The sequence below is a fragment of the Ascaphus truei genome, chromosome 1 (genome assembly GCF_040206685.1).
Source record: "Ascaphus truei isolate aAscTru1 chromosome 1, aAscTru1.hap1, whole genome shotgun sequence".
Taxonomy (NCBI): domain Eukaryota; kingdom Metazoa; phylum Chordata; class Amphibia; order Anura; family Ascaphidae; genus Ascaphus; species Ascaphus truei.
In genome coordinates, this window is record NC_134483.1 from 98363421 (window position 1) to 98390659 (window position 27239).

At 39.4% G+C, this 27239-nt stretch overlaps 1 protein-coding gene across 2 annotated transcripts in view; it reads left to right on the forward strand.

The window, feature by feature from the left end:
* The window catches only part of VCAN (versican), a 119913-nt gene extending 95148 nt beyond the window's left edge, over positions 1 to 24765 (forward strand). The window contains exons 13-15 of one of the 2 annotated variants that reach the window (XM_075592562.1): positions 20486 to 20630; positions 21348 to 21530; positions 22344 to 24765. In XM_075592562.1, coding sequence (XP_075448677.1) covers positions 20486 to 20630; positions 21348 to 21530; positions 22344 to 22468 — 453 coding nt within the window. In that variant the 3' untranslated portion in view covers positions 22469 to 24765. The remainder of the gene's footprint in view (positions 1 to 20485; positions 20631 to 21347; positions 21531 to 22343) is intronic. The other variant, XM_075592569.1, reaches the window with a different exon arrangement.
* Positions 24766 to 27239: the final 2474 nt, after the last annotated feature.

The following is a 27239-nucleotide window of genomic DNA, read 5'->3' on the forward strand; positions in this document are numbered from 1 at the left end:
CTCTCCTCTCCCAATAATTCTCTCCCTCATTCTTTCTCCTCCTCTCATTATCTACTCCCTTCATTCTCTCACCCCCTTCTCTCACCTCCCTTCTCTCTCCCCCTCCTCATTCTCTCTCCCCTACTCCATTATTCTCTCTCCCCTACTCCATCATAAACTATCCCCTACACTATCATTCTCTATCCCCTACTCAATCATTCACCCTCTCCTACTCCATCATTCTCTCTCCCCTACTCCATCATTCTCTCTACACTACTCCATCGTTCTCTCTCCCCTACTTCATTATTCTCCCCCTCATTTTCTCTCCACCACCCCTCATTCGCCCTCCCCCCTCATTCTCTCTAATTCTCCATCATTCTCTCTCGCATACTCGATAATTTTCTATCCCCCTCATTCTCTCTCCCCTACTCCATCCTTTTCTCTCCCCAGTTCCATCATTTTCTATCCCCTACTCCTGCATTCTCACTCCCCTACTCCATCATTCTCTGTCCCCCCTCATTCTATCTCCACCATTCTCTCTCCCATATCCGATAATTTTTTATCCCCCCTCATTCTCTCTCATTCTCTACTCCATCATTCTCTCTCATTCTCTACTCCATCATTCTCTCTCCCCAATTCCATCATTCTCGATCCCCTACTCCATCATTCTCGATCCCCTACTCCATCATTCTCGTCCCCTACTCCATCATTCTCTCTCCACATCTCCATAATTCCCTATCCCCTACTCCCATATTATCTCTCCCCTACTCCATCCTTCTACCCTACTCCATCATTCTTTCTCCCCTACTCAATCATTCTCTCTCCCCTACTCCCTCATTCTCTCCCCTACTCCCTCATTCTCTCCCCTACTCCCTCATTCTCTCCCCTCTACTCCATCATTCTCTCTCCCCTCATTCTCTCTCCACCCTCCCATTTTCCCTCCTCCATCATTCTACTCCATAATTTTCTTTCCCCTTCTCCATCATTCTCCCTCCCCTACTCCATCATTCTCTCTCCCCTACATCACCATTCTCTATCCCCTACTCCATCATTCTCTCTCACCTACTCCATCTTTCTCTCTCCCCTACTCCATCATTCTCTCTCCCCCACTCATTCTCTATCCCCACTCCATTATTCTCTCTCCCCTACTCCCTCGTTCTGTCTCCCCTACTCCATAATTCTCTCTCCCCTACTCCCTCGTTCTGTCTCCCCTACTCCATCATTCTCTCGCCCCTACTCCATCTTTTTCTCTCCCCTACTCCATCATTCACTCTTCCGCTTCATTCTCCACGCCTCCCTTATTCTCTCTCCCCCTCATTCTCTCTCCCCTACTCCATCATTCTCTCCCCCTAATCCATCATTCTCTCTCCCCTACCCCATCATTCTCTCTCCCCTACTCCATCATTCTCTCTCCCCTACTACATCACTCTCTCTCCCCTACTACATCATTCTCTCTCCCCTCCTCCATCATTCTCTCTCACCTACTCCATCTTTCTCTCTCACCTACTCCATCATTCTCTCTCCCCTACTCCATCATTCTCTCTGCCCCACTCATTCTCTATCCCCACTCCATAATTCTCTCTCCCCTACTCCCTCGTTCTGTCTCCCCTACTCCATAATTCTCTCTGCCCTACTACATCATTCTCTCTCCCCTCCTCCATCATTCTCTCTCCCCTCCTCCATCATTCTCTCCCCCCTCATTCTCACTCCCCTATTCCATTTATTTATTTATTTATAAAAATGTTTTACCAGGAAGTAATACATTGAGAGATACCTCTCATTTTCAAGTATGTCCTGGGCATAGAGTTATAAAAAATACATGGTTACAATAAAAGAAAAGGGTTATACAGTCAATTCACAGACATTTCATGGACAGATAATGTTGGAAAATTGGGTACAGGGGATAAAGGGCTTATGAGTTTCAGATAGAAATAGAGCAGCTTTATCATCACTTTAACATCACTTTAACATCAACTAACATCAGCGAACGGCAGCAAACGGCTCATGCCCTTTGGCTGCCCTTCGGCTGTGTGCCTTTGGGGCAACGCAGATGTACGCTGGGTGGGTGAGGTTGAATCTGATGCGTCTGTGAACAAAAAGATTATTCTCTCTCTCCTACTCCATCATTTTCCCTACCCTACTCCCTCATTCTCTCCCCCCTACTCCATAATTCTATCTCCCCCCTCTTTCTCTCTCCCCTACACCATCATTCTCTATCCCCTACTCATCATTCTCTCTATCCCCTTCCTTTCTCTTTCACCCCTTCCCTCTCTCCCTATAATTCTCTCCCTAATACTTTCTCCCCCTCTCATTATCTACCACATAATTCTCTGTCCCCTCCTCCATTATTCTCTCTACTCTGCTCCTTCATTCTCTCTTCCCCTCATTCTCTCTTCCCTACACCATCATTTTATCTCCCCTGCTCCCTCATTCTCTCTCCCCTAGTACCTCATTCTCCACTCCCCTAGTCCCTCATACTCCATAATTATCTCTCCCCTACTCCCTCATTCTCTCTCCCCTCCATCATTCTCTCTCCCCCCTCATTCTCTCTCCCCTACTCCATCATTCTCTCTCCCCTACTCCATCATTCTCTCTCCCCTACTCCATCACTCTCTCTCCCCTACTCCATCACTCTCTCTCCCCTACTCCATCATTCTCTCTCACCTACTCCATCATTCTCTCTCCCCTACTCCATCATTCTCTCTCCCCTACTCCATCATTCTCTCTCACCTACTCCCTCGTTCTTTCTCCCCTACTCCATCATTCTCTCGCCACTACTCCATCTTTTTCTCTCCCCTACTCCATCATTCACTCTTCCCTTCATTCTCCACTCCTCCCTTATTCTCTCTCCCCCTCATTCTCTCTCCCCTACTCCATCATTCTCTCTCCCCTACTCCATCATTCTCTCTCCCCTACTCCATCATTCTCTCTCCCCTACTCCATGATTCTCTCTCCCCTACATCATCATCCTCTTTCCCCTAGTACATCATTCTCTCTCCCCTAGTGTATCATTCTCTCTCCCCTCCTCCATCATTCTCTCTCCCCTCCTCCATCATTCTCTCCCCCTCATTCTTACTCCCTTATTCCATTATTTATTTATTTATAAAAATGTTTTACCAGGAAGTAATACATTGAGAGATACCTCTCGTTTTCAAGTATGTCCTGGGCACAGAGTTATAAAAAATACATGGTTACAATAAAAGAAAAGGGTTATACAGTCAATTCACAGACATTTCATGGACAGATAAAGTTGGAAAATTGGGTACAAGGGATAAAGGGCTTATGAGTTTCAGATAGAAATAGAGCAGCTTTATCATCACTTTAACATCAACTAACATCAGCGAACGGCAGCAAACGGCTCACGCCCTTTGGCCGCCCTTCGGCTGCGCCAAAGGCTGTGTGCCTTTGGGGCAACGCAGATGTACGCTGGGTGGGTGAGGTTGAATCTGATGCGTCTGTGAACAAAAAGATCTTTTCTTTGTCCCCTTGGCTCATTAACATTCCAGTGGGTGGGGTTGCCGATTCAACAAAGAACAAGCACATGTTAGCTTAGCAACAAGAACAAGCACATGTTAGCACGCTGATCCTGTGCAGAGGGGAGCAGTTCTTGGGGGCCCTCATCAGGCTGTGCACCTTTGGGGCAACGCAGATGTACGCTGGGTGGGTGAGGTTGAATCTGATGCGTCTGTGAACAAAAAGATTATTCTCTCTCCCCTACTCCATCATTTTCCCTACCCTACTCCCTCATTCTCTCCACCCTACTCCATAATTCTATCTCCCCCCTTTTTCTCTCTCCCCTACACCATCATTCTCTATCCCCTACTCATCATTCTCTCTATCCCCTTCCTTTCTCTTTCACCCCCTCCCTCTCTCCCTATAATTATCTCCCTAATACTTTCTCCCCCTCTCATTATCTACCACATAATTCTCTGTCCCCTCCTCCATTATTCTCTCTCCTCTACTCCATCATTCTCTCTCCCCCTCATTCTCTCTTCCCTACACCATCATTTTATCTCCCATGCTCCCTCATTCTCTCTCCCCTAGTCCCTCATTGTCTCTCCCCTACTCCATAATTCCCTATCCCCTACTCCCTCATTCTCTCTCCCCTACTCCATCATTCTCTCTCCCCTATTCCATCATTCTCTCTCCCCTACTCCATCATTCTCTCTCCCCTACTCCATCATTCTCTATCCCTACGCCATCATTCTCGCTCCCCTACTCCATAATTCTTTCTTCCCTACTCCATCATTATCTCTGTCCCCCTCCCTTACTCTCTCACCCCCCTCCCTCAGTCTCCCCTCTCTCCCTATAATTATCTCCTTCATTCTTTCTCCCCCTCTCATTTTCTACCCACCTCATTCTCTCACCCTCTTCTCTCTCCCCTACTCCATCATTCTCTCTATCCCCCTCCCTTACTCTTTCACCCCCCTCCCTGAGTCTCCCCTCTCTCCCTATAATTCCCTCCCTCATTCTTTCCCCCCCTGTACTCAATCATTCTCTCTCCCACCTCATTCTCTCTCCACACCTGTCCCTGTTATTCTCTCTCCCCTACTCCATCATTCCCTCTCCTGCCCTCATTCTCTCTCCACCCCTGTCCCTAGCTTTCTCTCTCCCCCTCCATCATTCTCTCTTCCTTCCTCCTTCATTCTCTCTGTCCTCCTCCCTCATTCTCTCTCTCTTCCCCTCCTTCATTCTCTCTCCCCTTCTTCATTTTCTCTCCCCCCTCATTCTCTCTTCACCCCATGTCCCTATCAATCTCTCTCACCCCTCTCTGTTATTCTCTCCCCCTCCTCTCCCTGTCATTCTCTCCCCCTCCTCTCCCTGTCATTCTCTCCCCCCTCAACCATTTTGTTACATTGGATCTATAATTTAGAAGATCTTATAGCGTTGCAAATATTAGAGATGGATGAAGCAGTCCAAATCCATTTGTCAGAATTTCCTTGATTTTTTTTTAGACCAAACCTGTGCTTCCCACCAACATCCGTCTGCAGATTGGGAACTAAAAAATCAGTGCGGATTAATCCAAATCTGCCACTGGATACAATCCGGATTGATTTTTAAAGATATGATCATTGGATTCTACAATCTGTAACTGGATTGTGAAAAATCCACATGCGGATTAATCCACGGAGAGAGTGAGATATCCCCCTTCTCCCCGCGAAATAATCCGTGTCAAGACTTTTAACAATACGACATTGGATTTCGGATTGCTGTCTAATATAAAAATTTGAAACCGCGGATTTGTCTTTTTGAGACTGATCCACGGAAATCCGTGGACCAAAGGAACTGGCCAGTCCGAGGCGGACACAAAAATTACCCATCTCTAGCAAATATAGGTTTGAACGCAAAACATAGAAACAAATATAAGGAAATATAAAACGCATACTGCTCCTTTGGTTTTGAATTTAACTGAAGAAAAATGCAGTAATTTCAAAACTGCAGCAGAAAACGGTAAATTTTACTTTATTTATGAATACTACATTTGGAATCCTAAAGAATGACTAAATCTGGTTGGATCTGCCTTATAGACTGGGATGACTTTACTCAGAGACAAGATAGATTGACTAGCTTTAGTAACTGCAGGAAAATCATCCAAGGAAAACAGAGAATGTAATATTTCCATTTTAAAGTGTTATAATTTATCCTGCTGACAAAGGTATATTTTATCCAGTTTCATGCTGATCCGGCATATAATATAATGCACTTCATTTGCGGGTATGCACTCAGTAAATAAGCTCCCACTTTACCTGGCAAAATCATTTTCATGAGTGCATAAATTTTATTGCAAAACAGACAATATCACAGCTGGAAACCCTCAAGAGGACTCCCATAAAAACTCTTAGTGAGATCATTTAATCTGCACTGTGGTTACAGCCCCTGTAAAGCCAAGTGCCACTTTTCCGTAAACAAACTACACCGCACATCCTGATTATTTAATTATCCTAAACTTTTACAGAGCTTAGAATATGACTAAAAGAGTGCCAGGGTACATGAATCTGGCAGCACTAATGCATTGCACCATTCTAATGGATTGGTCTTCACAGTTTAGCTTTTTGTACATGTACAGTATTATACATAGGCACTTTGCCATTTTGTCAAACTCACTTAGAAACCAAACTCTATATATTTGGGAAAGACACAAAGCAGAGGTTTGGAAATATTTCAGTTTAATTACTTGCCTAGCTACAGCTGAAGTTACACAACATCGCTACATAACAGATGACTTTGTCCAAAAAGACGGCAGGTTACCTGAGATTATGGCCCATAAGGTCATCAGAAGCCAATTCATATCGTTTTTCACAGTGAAAGTTGAACCTCAATATTATCTGACAACAGAAGCCTTTCCAAATCGTTTATTCTGATCCTAATAATGTTAATTAAGATCATTCTTTTAGGGGAGTACAGATCTCATTGTGGTTAAAAACTATGACTACCAAACTTTGGCAGCATCATAATTCATTACATATACAGTGGTTGTTACATGTTGCAAAAAGAAGCTATAAACAGCTTCTTTTTGCAGGCTGTAGCTTCTAATGATACATAATTGGCTACATTTACTAAGGGGGTATGCAATTAACCACCTTACTGACCAAGAGACAAGATATGGCCTATTCACTTATCACCTGAGATCAGACTCCAAAAGACTATTCATGGTCCCAAGGCTCAACAAAGTATCCGGACGTTCCTCCTTCTCTTTCCGTGCACCCCAAAACTGGAACAACCTACCAGAGACTCTCACATCCACCACCAGTTTAAGTTCTTTCAAAACTAAGGCTGTCTCACATTTTAACCTGGTCTGTAACTGTTTCATACGCTGATAATATATATGTTCTTTAACTGTGCACGCAATGTCTCGTATATAATGTATACCCTGTTCATTTATGTAACTGTACTTGTAACCATGTACTATTTGTTTTACTCTGTGCCCAGGACATACTTGAAAACGAGAGGTAACTCTCAATGTATTACTTCCTGGTAAAATATTTTATAAATAAATATTCAAGTGAATAAGCAACAAGATGTCTTCCTGCTGAAGAAGGTGTGTTATGGCATACCACCAATTAGCAAATATGGCCCATTGTGTATCGACAATACTGTGCCCCAAATAATGTTCACACTATTTGTGTTGTTATTTATCCCATTCCATTTTTTAATTCAGAATAAATGCAACATGCTAATGAACAGTGCACTCCACACATACAAGCAGAAGAGAAGAAAAAAAATCGATTTGGTTTACTCACCATCGGAGGGAAACTAGATTTGCAGTTGTAAACAAGAAGTTCATTTGCAAATGGTGACTTAATTTGACCACTGTACAGTTAAAATAGAAACGTAACCGTAAGTGGCATTAAAATCATAATAGGTAGATATGCAAGACTCCCTTACACGAAACAAACAGAATTTGGTTTCAGCTGAGAAGTGAAGGCATCTTTATTGCTACCACTTAACAACTAGAAGCTCATTTCGTAGTGCACTCCTAGGCTTTTAAAACTTAACATTTAATTGATAATGGGGATAAAATGAGTTCTTAACACAAAGTGATAATAATAAATACATATAATGTACAGTGGCGGGAGGGAATGAGGAGACGATAGATGGCCAAGGTATATAGTCTGATATGCTGATGCCTAATAATACAGATCAAAAGCAGTGATACCTAATAGGCCTTGATGGGAAAGTGGGTTACTCAGCTGGAAAAGCTCAAAAGTGCTTGCCCTGTGTATGTGTATTGTGTGTCATGTGGCATAGCGTACCGAGCACCCAACCTGTATTGATAAATAGCCCAAATCAGTGTGCTAGTCCTAAATTTAATAAATATAATGTTATGGCTAATAGATATAATCTACCATATTAAAGCTAGTAGATATAATCACTGTATGTGCAACTCAATGACAGGTTGGTGGTACGTGGATTGATTCTGCGCCCAATGACATTTAACAATCACTTTACACAGATAGTATATACGGCAAGCATCAAACAGCACAGACTCTCAAAAGATGTCAGATATAGAAACAATAAATACTACAGCAATTGTGCACTAAGGGAATAGAGAAATGAAAACTTTTCACCCCACGTTTACGACTAAACAAATTAATTTAAAGCATTATCCCTGTGTCTCACAGAGAAAGTTATTCATATCCTTTGGGAAATGCTGTTGATAATTGGTGCTTTGTATATCAGTGAGCTCACTGCCATTGTGCAAGATTAGTGCCCTATGAGGGAAATGGTTAGTGTCTCTGACTAGATTGTCTATAGCTCAAAGAATGCTTCCAGTAACAAAGTGTACATGCAAATTGACAGCTTTACAACTTGCAGGGCATCCAGAATGAGCTATATTTCATTCCAGCAAGAGAATGTGAAAGTAGCATGTGTAAAATAAACTTCAAAATTGATTTAATGTTGTGCTTTGATATCAACAAAAAGACAAGAAGCAATAATTACAATTTGTACCTGCTTGTCAGGACATCCTATGATGTACAACATTACTCTTGAGGTTATATATCAATGTGTATTGTGGCCTTTGTACAGATCTAATCTGCAATACACACAGACACTATATGGATACAGTATGTCTCCTTGCAAGTAGTGCAGCATTCAACAAAAATCTTGCTGTGTTCACTAGCATTTCCAGCCTCATTGCTTTCCTCCAAACTGCAGTACTGTAGTTTCCCCTTACTGGGTATACCAAGAGTCAGACTGAGAGTGGCAATATGTTCGGCACACTTACAGATCAATTGTCTCTGGAAGTTTATATGTACATATCTGTGGCTATTCCAAGGAGCGTTGCAAGCTGAAGGAATAAGTGTTTGGCTGAGTCCATACAGACTTCAGCCGTGCGGAGGCGTGCGGAAGCTGAGGGAAAGCGGGTGCTTTCCCTGGCCTTAGTTTGAGCGCCATCCGGGGGCGTGTTGGGGGCGGGCCAGTGACGTCACGGAGCTGGTTCGCCCTCAGTGGGCGAACCGCTCATGTAACCGGCCCTGCGCTCCTGTGAGCGCTCAAACTAAAAAAAAATTGTCGGCTACGCTTACGCACGCCTGACAAATGTCAGTGCGAGTCAGCGGATAAGCGCTGACCATGGACTCAGCCTTAGGAAGCAGCTAATTACAATAATGTATTAATACGTTATTCTAATGAATTAATTCATTAATTCATTAATTCTATATGTTCAGACCCTACATTAAAAGATAGAGCAGAGATGCAAATGATTCTCTTCAGTCAATATTTTCTGCATCTTAGTAACACATTTTTTAAAACTGATTTAGCATTTTTAATTGACTCTGGAATTGAACCATAGATCAAGATTTAGGACCCTCCACTACTTTAATTGACCAATGACTCGTCTTCTCAGATCATTGATCATCTTAATAAATCCAGGTCAGTCAAGAGAACTGGCCAGAAGGTTGTGCCGGAAGGTGTCTTATAGAATATCAATGCTTATTTAATATGGGCCTCAGTCTTTCTATCTCACAAAATGAATTTCCCCAAACTGCTAACATGCATATTATGGGTCCTCCAAACAGTGATTTATACATTTTCCGTTATAATAAATCTCTTCCTCCCACCAGGTCAAATTTGATATGTTTTTCCATAGTACAAAGGTAGCAGTTTTATAGTACCGCATAATATAGTCAAAAACAGATTGTCTTCTCTGATATACAGTACAGGCACCTTTGGTACCTGCAATTTTGCCCTCCAATTCGTGACTGCATATGTCCTTTCCAACTCATTGGCATTCTATCAGAAAAAAAAAACCAGTACCATATTTATCAAAGGAAAAATTGCTCTCTCTTGGGAGATTTATTTCCAGCCTGTTCTATAGACCTCTAGTCCCACACGGACCCATGACCTTTAGCTAACTATGAAACGCAGCATCCTGTGTCTCACCCACTGGAACACTGACATTCCACCCCATTCAATATTTTATTATCCTCTCATTTTCAACGAGATCCATTACCTCTACTACTTTTTTCAGACAAGTAATCACCTACTAAAATGTTTTACTAATAGTGGTCTACCTACCTCACCCAACTGTTGGTTTAAAACATTACAATGTTCTTTTACCCCTTCTACAAATCTAACACTTTCTCCCTTTTCACTTTAGGCATACTGCGCCATGTGTACTAAGCTAAGCCATAAGATGTTTTATTGTACTCTAAGACAATTATAGGCAATATATATATATTTAAAAAAAAATTGAAAACTGAATGGAATAATTGCAGATGCAGAATATGGCACATGTTATTTTAACATGTACCCCAGGAAACTCCTCTCGACTCTTTCTGTTGTCACACACAAAAAATGTCTTATTCGTCAACACAAGTGGTTCAGAATCAGAGCATAAACATTAAGATTCATGTAAATAACTCCCTTATAACCTAATGCCAAAATAATGTTTTGGCCCTTAACACACAACAATATTTAATTTTTAGCAATAAAATTAGAAAAGATCATAGAAAAAATAAATCTAAAACTTAGTTATAGTTTGATAGTTTACTTAGTCTTGGTTACTTTTGAAATGACAAAATAATGCAAAATAATAAATCCCTAGACATTTATCTGGGTTCAGTATTGATTACAGAGCGCCACCCAGTGGCAGCAGTACAATACTGTGCTTACATGTTTAACCGTGAGATGTGAATGTGCTCACAAGTATTTCTAATTGCTGTACACTGTACGGTGGAGGATTTTTGTCACTTTTTTACCCATCATAATTTATTTAATGTGTGGTTGAAACTGCTTCCAACTTCACATTGCAAAGCCAGTATAACCAGCCTCACGCTGAAGAGACCCAAAAGGTTGAAATAGATGCCTGTGTGTAGGTTTACTGGCTATGCACTTGTTTAATCCAGGCTGTGCTTAAAAGCTGTATAATAAGACAGGCATAAACTCATAGGGGTCCATGTTAAAATGGATAAGAAGCAAAAGGTGACACTGTGCGCTCATTTGCATGTCATTACCCAGAATCCCTGGCAGCAGGGGAAATACTATATGCTAATAAATAATGGTGAAAAGCAGGGTTGCAGACTTGACTGATACGTGAATATGCTCACAAGTGGTATTTTTCTACGATGATTAACAGTAATTTTTTTAATTCACATTATTTGATTGTAAACAATCCTTTTCCTTACATAAGGGGGGGCGCAAACTTTTTACCCTGCGCCCCCCTGCCGGATGTCCCCTCACCCCCGCGCTCCCCTCACACCCCAGCTCTGGCGTCATGATGTCACGTTGCCATAGCAACGTGATGTCACATGACCTTGCGGCATCATTTGACGCCACGTTGCCATGGCGACGCGTGTGAGAAGCCGCCGGAGCCAAAGCAAATTAGGTTTACACAGGCCCTGCAGCTCCCCCGGCACTTAATTTAAGTGCCTTCGGGAAGCGCGCGGGGCCTCTGTAAACCCCACGCCCCTCGCACTCAGTCTCGCTCCCCCCCATGCGATCGCATCCCTCAGTTTGAGCACCACTGCCTTACATATAACTTATGACTTATAACTTATAACACTGTTAAGATCTCAGATTATCATCTGATATGATAAAAAGTGCAGATATGGTAAACACATTGTAGGTTGACGAAATATTGCTAAAAAGAGTAGTATCTCCTACAATGAAAACATAAGCACAATAAAATGGAATGTTTCATTACTAATGTGCTTTCTTTCATTGACCAATCTTTTTGGCCTGGATTCACTAAACTTTTTATCAGGTAATTAATTAATGACCTATTGCCTAAAATAATGCATATTTTATCAATAACAAACCATTAAATTAGTTGGCTACTTGGGCCACTAGAGGCCTAATATTTGCACATATGGATGTTAGGTCTTTTGTATTTCATTTGTAGGGTGTTTATGTTGTATGTTAAATCATTCAGTGCCTGACGGTATTCCTGTACAATGCATTGGTAGCCTAGAGACATCAAAGGGCACCAGACTGATTTGAACTGTTACCCAAAAACCCCACTAAATCAACACCCATCCAAATCCACAAACTCAACATGTCATCATTGTTAATCATTTCTTATTACTTTTATCATGCTGCACAAAAGCCTGCACATCATCAACTGTTTCTAATATTTCATTTAAAATGGGGCTTTAGTTACATCATTTAGCCACAGTTTAGTAAGTTTGCCACCACGCAGATTTAACCCAAGATCAGGCAAATCCTAAATTGCAATTTAATTCTTTTTTGTTACCATGTCCTCTGATTTGAATTCCCCTTGCATCTCTCTCTTAAATAATACAATTCGAAGTAGTGCTTGACTGATTTGGGATTACCTTAGCATGGCGGGCTATCTTATCATACTATGGTCACCCAAATTTAAATGAAATATTAGCAATAGTTAAAGATGTGCAGACTTTTATGTAGCATGATATAAGCAATTAGAAAGGTTAATAATGATGAAATGTTGTGTTTTTGTCAATTTGGATGTGCAGTGGTCTTTTTTTTATTACTTTCTATCGTGGGGTCTTCTAAGAAATAGGGGTCCATGTTAAAATGGATTTGAAGCAAAGGTTGACACTGTGCTCATTTGCATGTCATTTCCCAGAATCCCTTGCTGCAGTGAAAGCACTCTAGGCTAAGAAATAATGGTGAAAAGCAGGGTTGCAGACCTGTTTGAGAGATGTGAATGTCATCACAAGTGATATTTTTATTGGCTAAGAAATACTATTACATATTCCTCAAGCAAGATTTTATCTTCATTTTAACGAAATCTTAACAACATTATGAACTTGTGTTAAATCATTGCATTATTTATCACAGTTTTTAATGTAATTTTTTTATATCACACAGATTTTATGAAGATAGCGGAATAATAAATTTACTTTAGTAAGTTTTGAACATCCAAAAATAAAATGTTTTTGTATTGCTCCTCATCCTTCTGCAATTTAGATTATATCTGACTGTAAATAGCTGCAGTAAAAATCTTAGGCCAGGTCCCCAGTGGTCATTGCTGTGTGCGCACCACACACCACACCACAGCCCTCTATGGGGCAGGCCCAAGCCGCTGTGTGTGTGGGCACACCAAGAATTTTGTCTTTCCTTGCCGGGATGTGATCACATGGTCGGCGGGCAGCCAATGGAAGGGCAGAAAGTCTAGACCAGGGGTGTGCAAACTGGGGGGGCATGACCCCCAGGAGGGCGGCAAATTTGTCTGGTGGGCGCGGGTGGTTGCAGAGGTCCCGCGCTCTTCCCCCAGGCATTTAAATTAAATGCCGGGGGATCGTGTGAGGCCTCTGCCACAATAAAACTTACCGGGATTCAGACGCTGTGATGCGTCTCCATGGCAACACGGCATCATATGACACCGCGGGTCACGTGACCTGACATCACATGGCCCCGGAGCATCATTTGACACAGCTGCCAGGTAGGAGGGTGGCACGAGTTCTGGAGCAGGCAGACAGGGGGGCATCGCAGGAAAATTTTGCACTCTCCTGGTCTAGACCAATGGGAGTGCAGGTAGTGTAGACCAAATGCCCACTCCCATCATGACCGCACCTCTCCTCGTCATGGCCACACACATTTCCCATCATGGCCATGCCCCCCACACCTCCCATCGCTCCCACTAGACTGCACATCGCGGCTTTTACCCGTTCACGCGCCGGCAGGCACGCATGCAGCAGTGAACATTGGGACCGTAGCCTTAGCCACCCAATAGAGCAGGCTGGCCTTAGCCTAAACCCATATAGAATACATAAATGTATTAATATTATTAATTAGTTTTTTCACAACATACTCACTTTAAGACAGAAATATCTGAAAGTGAAGTATGTTACATAAGAAAAACGTTTACAAGGAAGGCTTTAGAAATATCATATACTTCAAACAAATTTACATTGAGGTTCTTCAGTTTAGTCTTTGCAATAGTTTTGTTGTCCATTTCCAGTAATTGCTCTGCATTTATTTAGTGTTCTAAATGAGAAATGCTGTGTTGGATTAGCATCTCCTGTTGAAAAGTAATTACCTTACAAGGCAATTTAAATATAACTACGTCCAGTGTACTATTTATATAACTGTCTAAAAGATCTCAATGCCAATGAGTTCTGTGTATACAAAAGGAAAGCCTCATAAACTGTGTCTACGCATAACTGCTTTATTTGTCGTTTTCACCTTAAACATATTCATTTATTGATGAAGGTCAAGTAGTGTATTAGAAACACGATTTCACATAAACATTCTGCAGAATCATTGTTCCTTGCTTTTAGTGTTGGAATGATCCACAACACATTATTTAACATGCTTCTCTTGCTTTAAATATTTGTGCAAGGATTTGCAGGTCTTATTTTATTTACAAGAAAGAGAGCACTTGCACAAAGGCTGCATACCATCCAGATGTACCAATTTAGCAGGTACACTATATGTATTTGGCTTCCTGTAAGTCCAGTTTTTGAGTGTGGTAAACTGCATACGTATGCTAGGGTGCTTCCATAGAAACTGCTTGGAATGACCTCCATCCAGCAGAAGTAGAGGAAGTACTTCCGTCCAGCATGAGTAGAGGAACTACAGTGGTACCTATATTTATATGCAACGTGTTGGAGAGTCTGAGGCTGGTACAACATGACCTGGTGGCCCTCCCTCCACCAGTTTACAATAGGGGCTGAGTTAAATTCCATTGGGAGTCATCACATGTGGTCACTTACATCTTGGACTTGCTTCATCAGTTCCTCCCTCTCTCTTTTTTGTTAATTTGCTCTATAAATAAAAGAATGCATAGTTCATATATGAAAATAAAAAATGTACACAAAAAGGGAATTTTAAGTAGTAAAAAATGATTCATGTGATTTTGTTCAGGCCATAGCTTGACGGAGTTGGCTTGCTACGTATAAGCCAAATAATTTGGTGAGTTGAGTGGTAATGGTTGGTATACTGTGAGTCATGCTTCTTTGGGGCTATTCAGTTTGGGGAGTGTTCCCATTATCAATAATACATCTGCTCATTCGGCATTCCGACAGTAGTTGTGACCATGAGCTGCGGGAATGCCATGGGCTCAAGATCACTGATGGGCAGCCTGGCAAAGCCATTTGGTTGTTGATATAATTTAATGAACTATGGCTTTTTTCCTAAAAGAAAAGTTATGTGTTTATTTCATTCAAAAAGAGAGAGGGAGGCACGAGGGAGGAAGGGTCCATGGCCTGGATTGGTCATGAAAATAGATAGTATGACAATGATCAATTCCTGGATTCTTGAGTGACTTTATCTTGGCTATGGATTTTCCTGAGCTAAGACTTGCATGAGATGACTTTATCTCATTTATCTTGTCAATCAAGACTATGATGCATCATATTTCAGAAAATGTCTAAAAGGACACATTAATATAATGTCACTATGTTCATTCTGCTTGTGCTGAATATTGAGACTACTAAAGATGTACAATAACTTCACCATGATCAGTGTTAGCGTATAATGTCTGTGATGAGTGGCCACAGAATATTAGAGAATGGCGATGTGTCAAAAATGGTCCCGCTGATTTTTCTGCAAATATTTCCATTTCTTCACAAACTCACGAATATTTATTCAAATATTTTGTTATAAAACATTTGTATGAACATATGAAATTCCGTCTTTCACCACTAAGATTCACTATGAAAACGTTGAAAACGTCATGCAGAACTTGAAATATGGGTTTTGTAGGAGGAGAGCAGAGAGAGTGAGAGACAGAGAAAAGAAGGACCTCTCTCTCTCCTCTCCAGCAAAACCTATATTTCAAGTTCTGGACGAAGTTTTATATATCGTCAAAGAAAATCTTAGTGGTGAAAGGCAGAATTACATGCGTTTATTTTTTTTTATTCAAAACGTTTTTGAGGTAGGCGATTCAAACTTTTTTTTTTGTTTTTTTTACTAATTTGCACTTGGAAATAAATGCAGTATTCCAATCATGGAAGGCTTTAGGACACACAGGCACACACAACTGCTTTTCTAATTTTCTTTTATTTAACACATTCACGGCAAGAATGCCAGCATTCCGTAGCAGTAAAACATTTTAAAATTCTTTACAAGCGCACCAGGATCGAAATTTTAGGGCCCGTTACACAGTCTCTACTGACACACTTTGTAGTTCCCTGTTTCTTTTTTTTTTTTAATGTTATGCATGATAAAGAATTAGGTGTCATTGAAGATCTCTCCATATACAATTATATAAGGTATTTAATAAAGGCTTTAAAACAAAATCCATTCACCAGCAGATGGTGTTGTAGGGTTATAGAATCACCTGAGCTGGGATTAGACATATATAAGGATTAGGTTAAAACGTAGATGTCTGTTTGACGAAGTGGCATCCGGGTGCACTATGCGCCAAGAGTAATTGCAGAGCAGACTGTTTTGCTGTCACCTGGCTGCCCCGGTGATTCATTTTAAAGTGCTTTAAATTAAAGAAGGTGTTTTAATTGTGTGTGTCCTGATGCCTCTCGTGAATTGCTTAACTTCTTGAAAGTAGAATCAATTTAACATGTCTAGACTGCAGTATTGTTTCGAGCTTTGCACAACACCTGTAAGAAATCCTAATGTTGTACTTAACTATAGTATAGGCTAATCCTTAGCAAAAATATATCATTGGGATAAACATGTTTTAGAAAATAGGATCCTAAATACTTATTTATTTATTTATAAAATATTTTACCAGGAAGTAATACATTGAGAGTTACCTCTCGTTTTCAAGTATGTCCTGGGCACAGAGTTAAGACAAATAATACATGGTTACAAATACAGTTACATAAATGAACAGGGTATACATTATATACAAGACATTGCATGCACAGTTAAAGAAAATATATGTTATGGGCGTATGTAACAGTTACAGACCAGATTAAAATGTGAGACAGCCTTAGATTTGAAAGAACTTAAACTGGTGGTGGATGTGAGAGTCTCTGGTAGGTTGTTCCAGTTTTCGGGGTGTACGGTAAGAGAAGGAGGAACGGCCGGATACTTTGTTGAGCCTTGGGACCATGAACAGTCTTTTGGAGTCAGATCTCAGGTGATAGGTGCTGCATGTGGTAGAGGTAAGGAGCTTGTTCAGGTAGCTGGGTAGCTTGCCTTATGGCAGCTATAACCTTAAAACTAAATATACTGTATGTGAGTAAATAAATAGCGCAAAATCTAACACAAATTGTAACAGCAAATAATGACTGGCTAACGTTGTACAGCAGCAGTCTGTCCTGATCCAGTCTTTTGAATTTTTTTTTGTGTATGCATATTATTTAATTACGGATATTTGAATTTTTTAATCTGTTGCTTGGTTTAGGAGATATGCGCATTTGAGATGTTAAGTGTCCTGGAGGTCAAAATGGATGTCTCCCAAGAGCTAAATGCACTCATCATATGTTTTACACATATAGGCTTCTGAGGAAGATTACTGCTTTAGGAGCAGATACACACTGCACAGTTTAATCTGGGCTACTAATTTGATGTTATGTAAATAGGTAATCCACAAAAGTTAGACGGCCGTTAGTGATCTCGTTAGCATAGGCTTAATGCCATGTGAAGTTAGCACTGCCTTGCGTAAGCTTCAAATAGCATGGCCTTAAGCCTGTCTTGCCTAAATGGGGCGTTACTTCCATGCAGACCCTGACTATGTGTTTAATGAAAGTTAAAAAAATCAGAAGCGAGGAGAGGAAAAATTACCCTGTAAATAACAATATGGTAGTTAATTCATACCTAACTGTGGTTTTACACCTATCCTGACCCTGTAAAAGACCTATTTCTGTGTCTGGATGTGGGTAATGCCACCTTTTGCTCTGACCTAACTAACATAAAGTTAAACCCATGCGTTACCTAAAACGGAGCTCTGTGGGTATGCATTATTAGAAGGAACACCTCTTTTGCATATTATTAGCGCTAAATCCGCTATAGAAGGGATTTACAAGCAAGGGCTTGTTATGGCTGAAACCAGCACTTAACGCATCGTTACTGAGCTTCGAAGATCCCCGTTAGCACTCGTTAAGTCATTAATGGAGCTCTGTAGATCTACCGTACCCCTTAAAGTGTTATTACTGGAACAATAGGCATGTGTTTCTTTGGTAAAAGTCATAAAATATCATCAGAAATAAATGAAAACTAAAGCTACTTTAGGTTAATGTCATGAACAAAAATATGCGAAGATGTTTCAAAAAAGGTAACAAAATATATAAATGCTGCTTTGTGTCTGAGACGCCATTTTAAAATTCAAATTGATAACTTGCGTTGCATGAGTTCATTGGATTAAAGCACAGCCTTTGGCATTGTGATTTTTATTATATTTCCGGAAATATTTAGGGAATAAAATCTGTTTATTTTCTCTGGTTGGAAATAAAGTTTAGTGGCTGTCATATACTGAACACATACTGCTGCGGCTTAGTAATGCTCACCTTCCATGCCAATTCAAACATTTATTTTTTGTATCGAACATAAAAAATTTGTGTCAATTACAGCATGCACTTTCAGAACCAATTGGTCACTTAGGACAAATACATGGGGCAGAGTGATTTTTGCTATGCTTGTACCAGGTATTTTAAAACAAAGCTTTTCATTTTCCCAACAGTACTTTGGGTACCAGTTCTTTGAATTTTCTAATATTTGGATTTTACACATAGCAATATGCCATATCATAAAGGATCTTCAAGGGCAAAAACGATCAGGTCTCACTCTTCCTGGCGCTTTGCCAGTATTCTAATCGACCATTTCAGCAGCGTGACATCTAATCTCTAACAATGAATGCAAAGAGTGCCATTTAATCTTGCACAATGAATACAAATGAATAGAAACGAACAGCCCAACATTACATTTTATTTTTGCTATTTGGTTAAATTTACTTTGGAAAGCACAGTAACGAAGTTGACATTTCAGGAGCTCAAATAACTTTATGCCTAAAACTAAAAATGCTGTTTCAGGGAAATTGTGACTGATTTTTAATACTCTGTAGATGGTTATATACTGCCTGGTCAAATTAGAGAGATTTTTTTATGGCATGCAAATGAATAGAAACATAACAATCCTACTTGAAGTTCTGTGTGAGTCAGAAAACTAACACAACGTAATCACTAAGCCATGAAGCTGTGTAATTTAAAAAAAATGCCGTCCAAACCATATTTTTGTATTATTATCTCTGATTCATTGAAATTGTGGCTAAGTATGGTACTGGGAAGCCTGCCAAGGTGCTAAGAGAAGATAAGAAAAGAGCAGAGAAAAATCTGGAACTTGTTCTGCTAAACCTTTCTGGCATTAACCTTGAGAAAAACCCAGGCTGCGCGCCAAGATAAAGGTATTTGATGATGCAATCAGATGTGAGGTAATAAAATGTCACTCCTGAAGATGTCAGACATCTACAACTAATCCTTAGCTGCGTAAGTACACCATATAGGGGCCTTTGTTCAATATAAAAAGACTTGGGTTTTTAAGATGAAAGGAAAAAGTGCTTTGCATCAAAAATGCCTATGCTTACCTGAAATAATTATTATATCATTATTATATAAACATACATTCATGTTCTCACGTCGAGAGCATGTTTTCTTATTCTTTCTGTGGTACGCACCAGGTTCCTACATGTGAAAGCATTACGAATTGTTAGCGTAATCTTGCACTTGTCTTTTACGCTATGGATACGTTTTGATGCATTTATGGCTCACAAAGGTGGCGCATGTTTGCAATTTTGTGATATAAATCATTTGCAGGCGTGTGCCACTGGCAACATCCAAACATCCCTTCTAACTCCAATCCCTAGCGTCGTTGTATTTTCAGGTGAAAGAAAAGTTGGCACAAGTGCCGCACAACACATGAAAAAGACGCATCCGTGTGTTACTCTTCTGAGCGGCACTTTTTACAACAAAACTGCTTTTAGCGACGCTTAATACATAGGCTCTTATTAGATGGGGAAAGGGAAACATTTCATTGTGATACAATACATAAGTAGGTGATACATTTTATTCCGCCATATTATTTACAGTATATAGGTAACTTGAAGAACGCCTGTGCAAGGTCTGTAACCTAGCTAGCTGTTTTTCTTTTATATTGCTTCTTTTAGTTTTTCACATGCATTAAGGGACCTTTTTGGCTACTAATCAATCATTTCTGAGTACACTTCTGTTAGGGTTGAATTGTGCACTGTGTGTATCTTTCTGACTGGTCAGAGGGTAATTACAACTCCAATATATATTCTAGCTTGTTCATAACATGTTGGTGTTTTTCGTTCATGGTATTTATGCTTTATTAATGGTAATTCTCTGCAGTATAACATACTGTTAAATATGGTTTCAAAAATTGGCTCAATAAAATAGTATTTTTTTTTCACTGTATCAATAAGGATTACTTACGTTAAGGTTCAACGTTAAATGTTGAATTGTACGAATTCAAATGTGGGCTTTAAGTGTAACTGATATCCAGAATGAAAGTTAATGTAGGTCTGTCCTGAAACACAAATGTCAAAGAAAATAAATGCATTCTCCCAAAAGGAAAGGACAATGCAAATGAACGTATTTACCGTACTTATTATTTATTCATTTTTTTACTAAAGTGGAAACATGCGTTTTTCTTTCAGCAATATGAAAACTGGAGACCGAACCAACCAGACAGCTTCTTTTCTGCCGGAGAAGATTGTGTAGTTATCGTTTGGCATGAAAACGGACAGTGGAATGATGTGCCATGCAATTATCATCTTACATACACCTGCAAAAAGGGAACAGGTACTGTCCTCACTTTCTGTCTTGTTAAACTTTTTTTTTGTTACTTTGGGGACTATTCTTTAAAGCAGGGGTTCTCAACTCCAGTCCCGAAGACCCCCCAACACATCAAGTTTTTAATGATACCCCTGCTTCAGCACAGGTGGCTCAATCAGTGGCTCAGTTGAAGACTCGAACATTGAGCCACCTGTGCCAAAGCAGGGATTGATTGAGCCTCCTGTGCTGAAGCAGGGAATGATTGAGCCATCTGTGCTGAAGCAGGGAATGATTGAGCCACCTGTGCTGAAGCTGGGATATCCTGAAAACCTGACCTGTTGGGGGGCAGGGGTAGGGGCTTGAGGACTAGGGTGGAGAACACCTGCTATAAAGAGTAGCATCTGTTATTGTGCTATTTTGGCCATAGAATGATATCAGCTACTGTGGATTTTGTACATTAGACTTTGCACAAACTGAAATATTGGTGCTAGTGCTACCAACAAAAAAATGATTAAGTGTATAATGGTCTTTTGCCAGTGTTTTAGATTTAAATAAGACTGGATTGTTTGAGTTACAATGATTGATTGACATATTTTTATAATTACTTTATCCTCAGAATAAAGGGAATTGAAAATATTATGCAGGTTACAGTTTAAGTAAAGACAACATGATGTCTGACTGATCTATTACAGAGGAATGTAACATGTATTGATATCTGCTGTTTGTTTTGTTTGATATATTTAGTTGCTTGTGGGCAGCCTCCTCTTGTAGAAAATGCAAAGACCTTTGGAAAGGTTAAACCGCGCTATGAGATAAACTCCATGATTAGATACCACTGCAAAGATGGCTTCATACAGCGCCATATGCCAACTATACGATGCAGAGGTGATGGAAGATGGGATCTGCCTAGAGTTACTTGTATGAAAAGTAAGTACCTATCTATTAAAACATATTGTCACAAATATTTGAATCTGTATCAATTTGCACAAGTGACATACTGTATGAAAGAATAGTGCGAAAATGGCTTCTTACATTTGGTGCGGATCTCTTTGGAGCAGAATATTAATGCCGTCTGAACTTGGCTGGAAAATGCTTGATATATATATAATTATAATAATATTGCTCGAATTCTCTCGCACCCTAACTTCTAGAGATGAGCGATTTATTTTTTTTGCGGATTTTGACCCGTCTCAGATTGGACGGTTCCTATGGTCTGCGGATTTTCCGTAGATCAGTCTCAAAAAGGCCAATCCCCTGCTTCGGATTTTTTTTTTTTGGAGAGCAATCCGAAATCCATGGCTGGATTGTTAAAAATACGGTCACGGATGAATCCACGGGGGGATCTCAATCTCTCTCTTCACGGATTAATCCGTATTGGCATTTTAACAATCTGGCCATGGGTTGTGGAATCCGCAAATCAGATTCTTAAAAATCCATTCGGATTCTATCCAATGGCAGATTTGGAATAGTCCCCATGGATTTATTAGTGCCCAATCTGCAGACAGATTTTAGTGGGGGGGGACGACGACGGTGATGACGACGACGATGATGATGACGACGGATTTAGTCTAAAGAATGCAGGAAATTCTGGGAAACAGATTTGGACTGATTCGTCCACCTCTATTTACTTACCCTATAACCACTCCCCAAAATGCACTTGATACATATTATTCATAGTGTACTTTGGCACCCATTGGTGGATAATTCTCAACTGTGTTCTGTTTGCCTTGCAATTTTCAGCGTCCATTTTCCAAAGAACTTATTCTAAAAATTATTACTACAAGTTTTCTTCACCGGGGATGAGGAATTCTCCACAACAACATCATCATCGCTGGAGCAGGACATGGCAGGACTCACCACGCTGATTGGCTGGGCATGATCGGCAGTGGACACCTTAGCTGCCAAAGTCCTAAATTACTGTGCCTTCCACATCAGTTGTAAGAAGTGTTATCTAACTGGTCTCAAACTTTTGGACGATGGCGTTAAACAAAAGAGAACAAAAACATTTTTAATTAAAATGTTAGAAATGATTAGTGGACTAAAGCAGATGCAAACATGAAATAATTTCCAGCCTACTAGAAATGTTAGTTTATGTATGTCACCAATGCAAACAATTTTATTGTATTATTACAAGCTTACTTTAGTATGTAAACAGCTTGACAGTAGCACCGATGACATTTGTAAATAAGATGATTTAAATATGTTTTCTAATCATGTACATAAAATGAAATAGACTAAATTCAGGCATATTTAATAAGTGCTCTACGGCTTAAATGTCAAATCACTAATTAAGCTGATTTTAGTTTATTGGGGCTGGAAATAACACAAAATGTGGCAGAAAACTGTTACTGCCAGATGAAGAGAAATGTTAAAAATGTGCATCATTAAGCAACTTCTACCATTTCATATTTCAATGGTGGTGTGCTAATCAAACAATTTGATTATTGCAAATATATTGCGATCAAGCCTCTATGTTGACTGCAATAAGGGAACAATTGTTCTGCTCATCCAGCATGACCAGTCTCCAGAACATACTTCATGGATGAACTCTTTTTAATTGTATGATAGTAGGTTTTTTTTAGGAGTTAAAGTGCTAATTCATTAAGGGAGTAATTTCTAATTGCCATTGATGCAAACTCAGACCTGACACAGATGAACCATATTTGCATCAGATTATGTAATAAAGTTGCATCGTTTTTTTGATGCAAGTGTTTAAAATGAAATCAAGACTTGTGCATGAATAGAGGCAACGTTTATAACCCAAACTGAGTCAGGTTTGATCTTGTCTCATTTTTTCCCCGCACCTGATAAAAAAAAGAGCCCCGATTTTCACAAAGAGGGCCACTTTATTTAGTGGTTTTCAAAACACTAACACTTGTATCTTAAAGGTGCATTTTAAAGTTTTTGTAAAAAAAAAAAAAAAAAAAAAAAAAAGGAAATTTTGTACATATAATCATTTTTAGGTCTTTTTCTATGAAATAATGAATGTTTATTGATGAATGCGGCAGCTGTGAAGCATACACATATAAATGTAGAAAGCCATACTGATTTAACTTATTGGATGCTTTTATTGCCATATTTCTGATTATTACTTTTCAGTATTAGCATCTCATCTCTTGTGTCCCGATCGAGCGGTTTGTAATATATGTACGTTTACAAATGAAGGTAGTCATTTGGGAAACATGTAACCCCTTTGCTGCTGGGGGGGCCTGCTAGCTGATGGTAGTGAAGGGAGTAATGAATGGATATTGCCATTACACAAAAGGAACACATCATCATTTGCTCCTTTGCGCCATCTGGTGGCCCTCAATACATTATCTGCTGAGAAGTACTCAATGTCTTGTTACTTGTTGCACTGGAATAAACAGACCTATGGATTCAAAAAAAATTTGGCAGTAAAAAACTGGAGTACTTTTTGCACTTGAACAGTAATGGTGAAAATCATCAACACATTTCCTGAATCCATTGCAGTATTATTTCTGAAATGTTTTCCAGTCTTATTTTCTAACATGAAAAGCAACTAGTACATTCTAGTATCGATTAATTAGGCTATTAATAACAGTTAAAAATAATAATAATTTAAAAAACAAATGTGTTCTTTACTTTCCAATTTTTGCACCCTTGTATTTATGTCCTGTACTACCAAGGGAAAATGTTACATTGTTCATGCAAAGTAAAAGTTGTGACAAGAAAAGGCTTTTCTAAAATGTATTTTCTGAGTAGTAAATGTAGATGGAAGCAAACATTACCGTTTAAAGTATTACTTTAAATTGGAATGTTGGAACTTTAAAATGCACAACACATATTTATTGCAAATAACCTGCTGAAATGAATATTTGGTAGTTATTGTGAGGCTGGCAGATAGCCAATCCATAAAGTAAAACAGCTATGGCTTCTCAACAAACAGTCCTAATTACTAATAGTGTGATTGATTCCTATGACTGCTGCACCTTGTGTAATCATACTTTGTACTTGACAGCAATGCACCAGTGTTGACCTTTATGTTTTTTTTCTACTATTACAATGCACATAATACTTTTTCTGTATTTATATCATAACTTGTATAGTATATAATGTGAACGTTTGGGTATTTGTGAATGAAAGTCTAAAATCTTTGTAACTTTTATATCTGCTTCTGTTTCACCAAAGAAACTCTGTTTTGTTTGCTAGCTTCTGGTGTATTGTGTTTTTATTTATTCATAGTCTCAACATTACTTTATAAGTAAAACAAAGGTGTCTTATTTAGGTAAACAAAATCAACAAATACTCAAGTGTTTGAATGTCTTGCACAGGTTTCCTGAGCCTGTTCCATTATCTGAAACATCTTGAATGTGAGAATGCACACACTAAGATTTGTATTGTAGAAATGCAGAGTAAGTGAGTACTTCAGTATTAGGCGATACCTTTTTTATTTGGACTATCAATTGATATTATAAGACAAGCTTTTAAGAGTTCTCTCTCTTCCTCAGGTCAGCAATACTGGCATGTTTAAAAGCACTCAAGAACGGAAAAATTTCACTCAAAATAATAAAGCTCTTTGACACTAAAACAAGAGGAGTTAATGCTGAGATGGGGTTTCTAACTTAGAGGCTTATGCAGAGAGGAACGTTATTTAATGTGAAAACGGCAGGAAAATAGCCACAGAAATGGCGTTACTTATGGGCGTATGCAGAAAACGGCTTTACCTTATTTTTGCAGATGGTAGCAAAATAGCCAAGTATTTCTGGCGACCTGGAACACGCCATATTATAGGGCAGAATGGCGCGTTCCAGTGCTTCGATGCTACTGGCATACCACCCTATCTGAGCATGGCGAATTTACCGTTCTCGCCACATGTTTGGCTAATTTTAAAGTAAACAAACCGGCTGTGGCGGATTTTGTGAATATCTCCATGTTCTCTGCAGGACAAGCTTCTCTGCTGCGTATTTTCGCCAAAAGATGGCGCTATTTCCCTTCTCTATCCTCTCTGCATAAGCCCCACAGTATCATAATATTTTGTAATGTTTCTCTGGGGCCTCTGCTAATTTTACATTCAACACTTTCCCCACACCCACGCACCGCCAAACCCAAGCACACTGCAGATGGATGGGTGGTCCTATTTCTCACTGTCCATTTCATCCATTTATTGACCTGTCTGTTTGTCCCTTTTTTTTTTTTTTTTACATATTTTGTTAAACCCATGGCATTTTTGTGAATCAGAATCGCTTGACTTGAGGAAGAGAGAAAACCCTTCTTCAAAGCTTGTCTTATAATATCAATTGTTAGTCCAAATTAACTAGGTATCACCTAATGCTGATTTTAGATTATCACTTTAGCGTCCTCTTTTTACATGGATTATAATCTTAAAACGACAATATTGCATTATTTTTTTTAAAACCCTTTCATAGACAATATGAGATTTATATTTAGAAGCAGGGACATAAACTTTGACATGAAAGACATCTATACGTGTGAAATATGCTCTTTTGAAGGCCATGATGACATTTAAGGGAATATAATTACAACTCTTTGTAGATATAGTTAACATATGAGCTTTCAAGGCCTCATTAGTCGACTATTATATTAACCATTATTGTACATCATACACATGTCACATCTAAGGAGAAATTAGAACAAAGTGTTAATACTGTAGATCATGGGGTATTTGCCTCACATTCATGTAGCTAGTAAAATGCTTGTGCTGATAGTAGGAAGGTTTCTATTCCTGCACAAGACAAGTCTCTGAACCGTGCCATGGTTTATTTTTTATAAGTTAGCTCATGTTCCCTTTTATTATTTTTCTTCCAACTCACGTGTGCTACGAGACAACGGGCACCACCACTACTATTGCCTTTGAATTCGGGCAAATGGACGCACAGCTAATATATAAAGTGACTACTAGAAAAACGGGGCAGTAAGTTGCTCAAGGTTATGATCTTAATATTTAAATGTAAGCAAAGAGATGATATACTGGGCAAGGAGAAAGATATACTGGGAATAAGGGGATAGCGCTCACTGTCTGTATCATGCACGCAAGTCGCAATCACGTAATTATAAAATGTAACTTTTAATACTTGCCAAAAAATGACAAAACATAAGACCCTACTTGATTACAAATTAGCATTATTCTTAGTTCACGCTCTATTTTAAGTGCAGGGAGACGTGCCAATGTGATTATATAACGTCAAGATCTATCGTAACTCCAGAAAATCAAGTAAACTGCTAAATTGTAAAGACATACTGCCCCAGTCATGTTTATCCCTTCATAGTCTCATTTATAGTATCACGAGGTACAGTAAGTAACATTTGTAGAATTATCACTTGTCTGCTAAATTGTAAGTCATAACAGAGGAGGTGGCAAAAAAAGTACACCCCAACCCTTCAGTGTATGTTGGTGCCTACCTATATGTAAGCAGAGACTCTTTAATGGCCTCTTTTAATTATGCAACAAAAGAGGGGCGATAACAGATATCTCCCCAAGTACCCTATTCCCTGCACATGATGTAATAGCATATAATGGTGGGGCTCAATGGTCCCAAATGTAACAGGCAACCATTAGGCATCAATCCCATATAGCAACTGCTCCCATCATTGTGGAAGGACAGACACTACTAAAGGACATATAATGGCTAAAAAATAATAAATTCTTTAATGGAA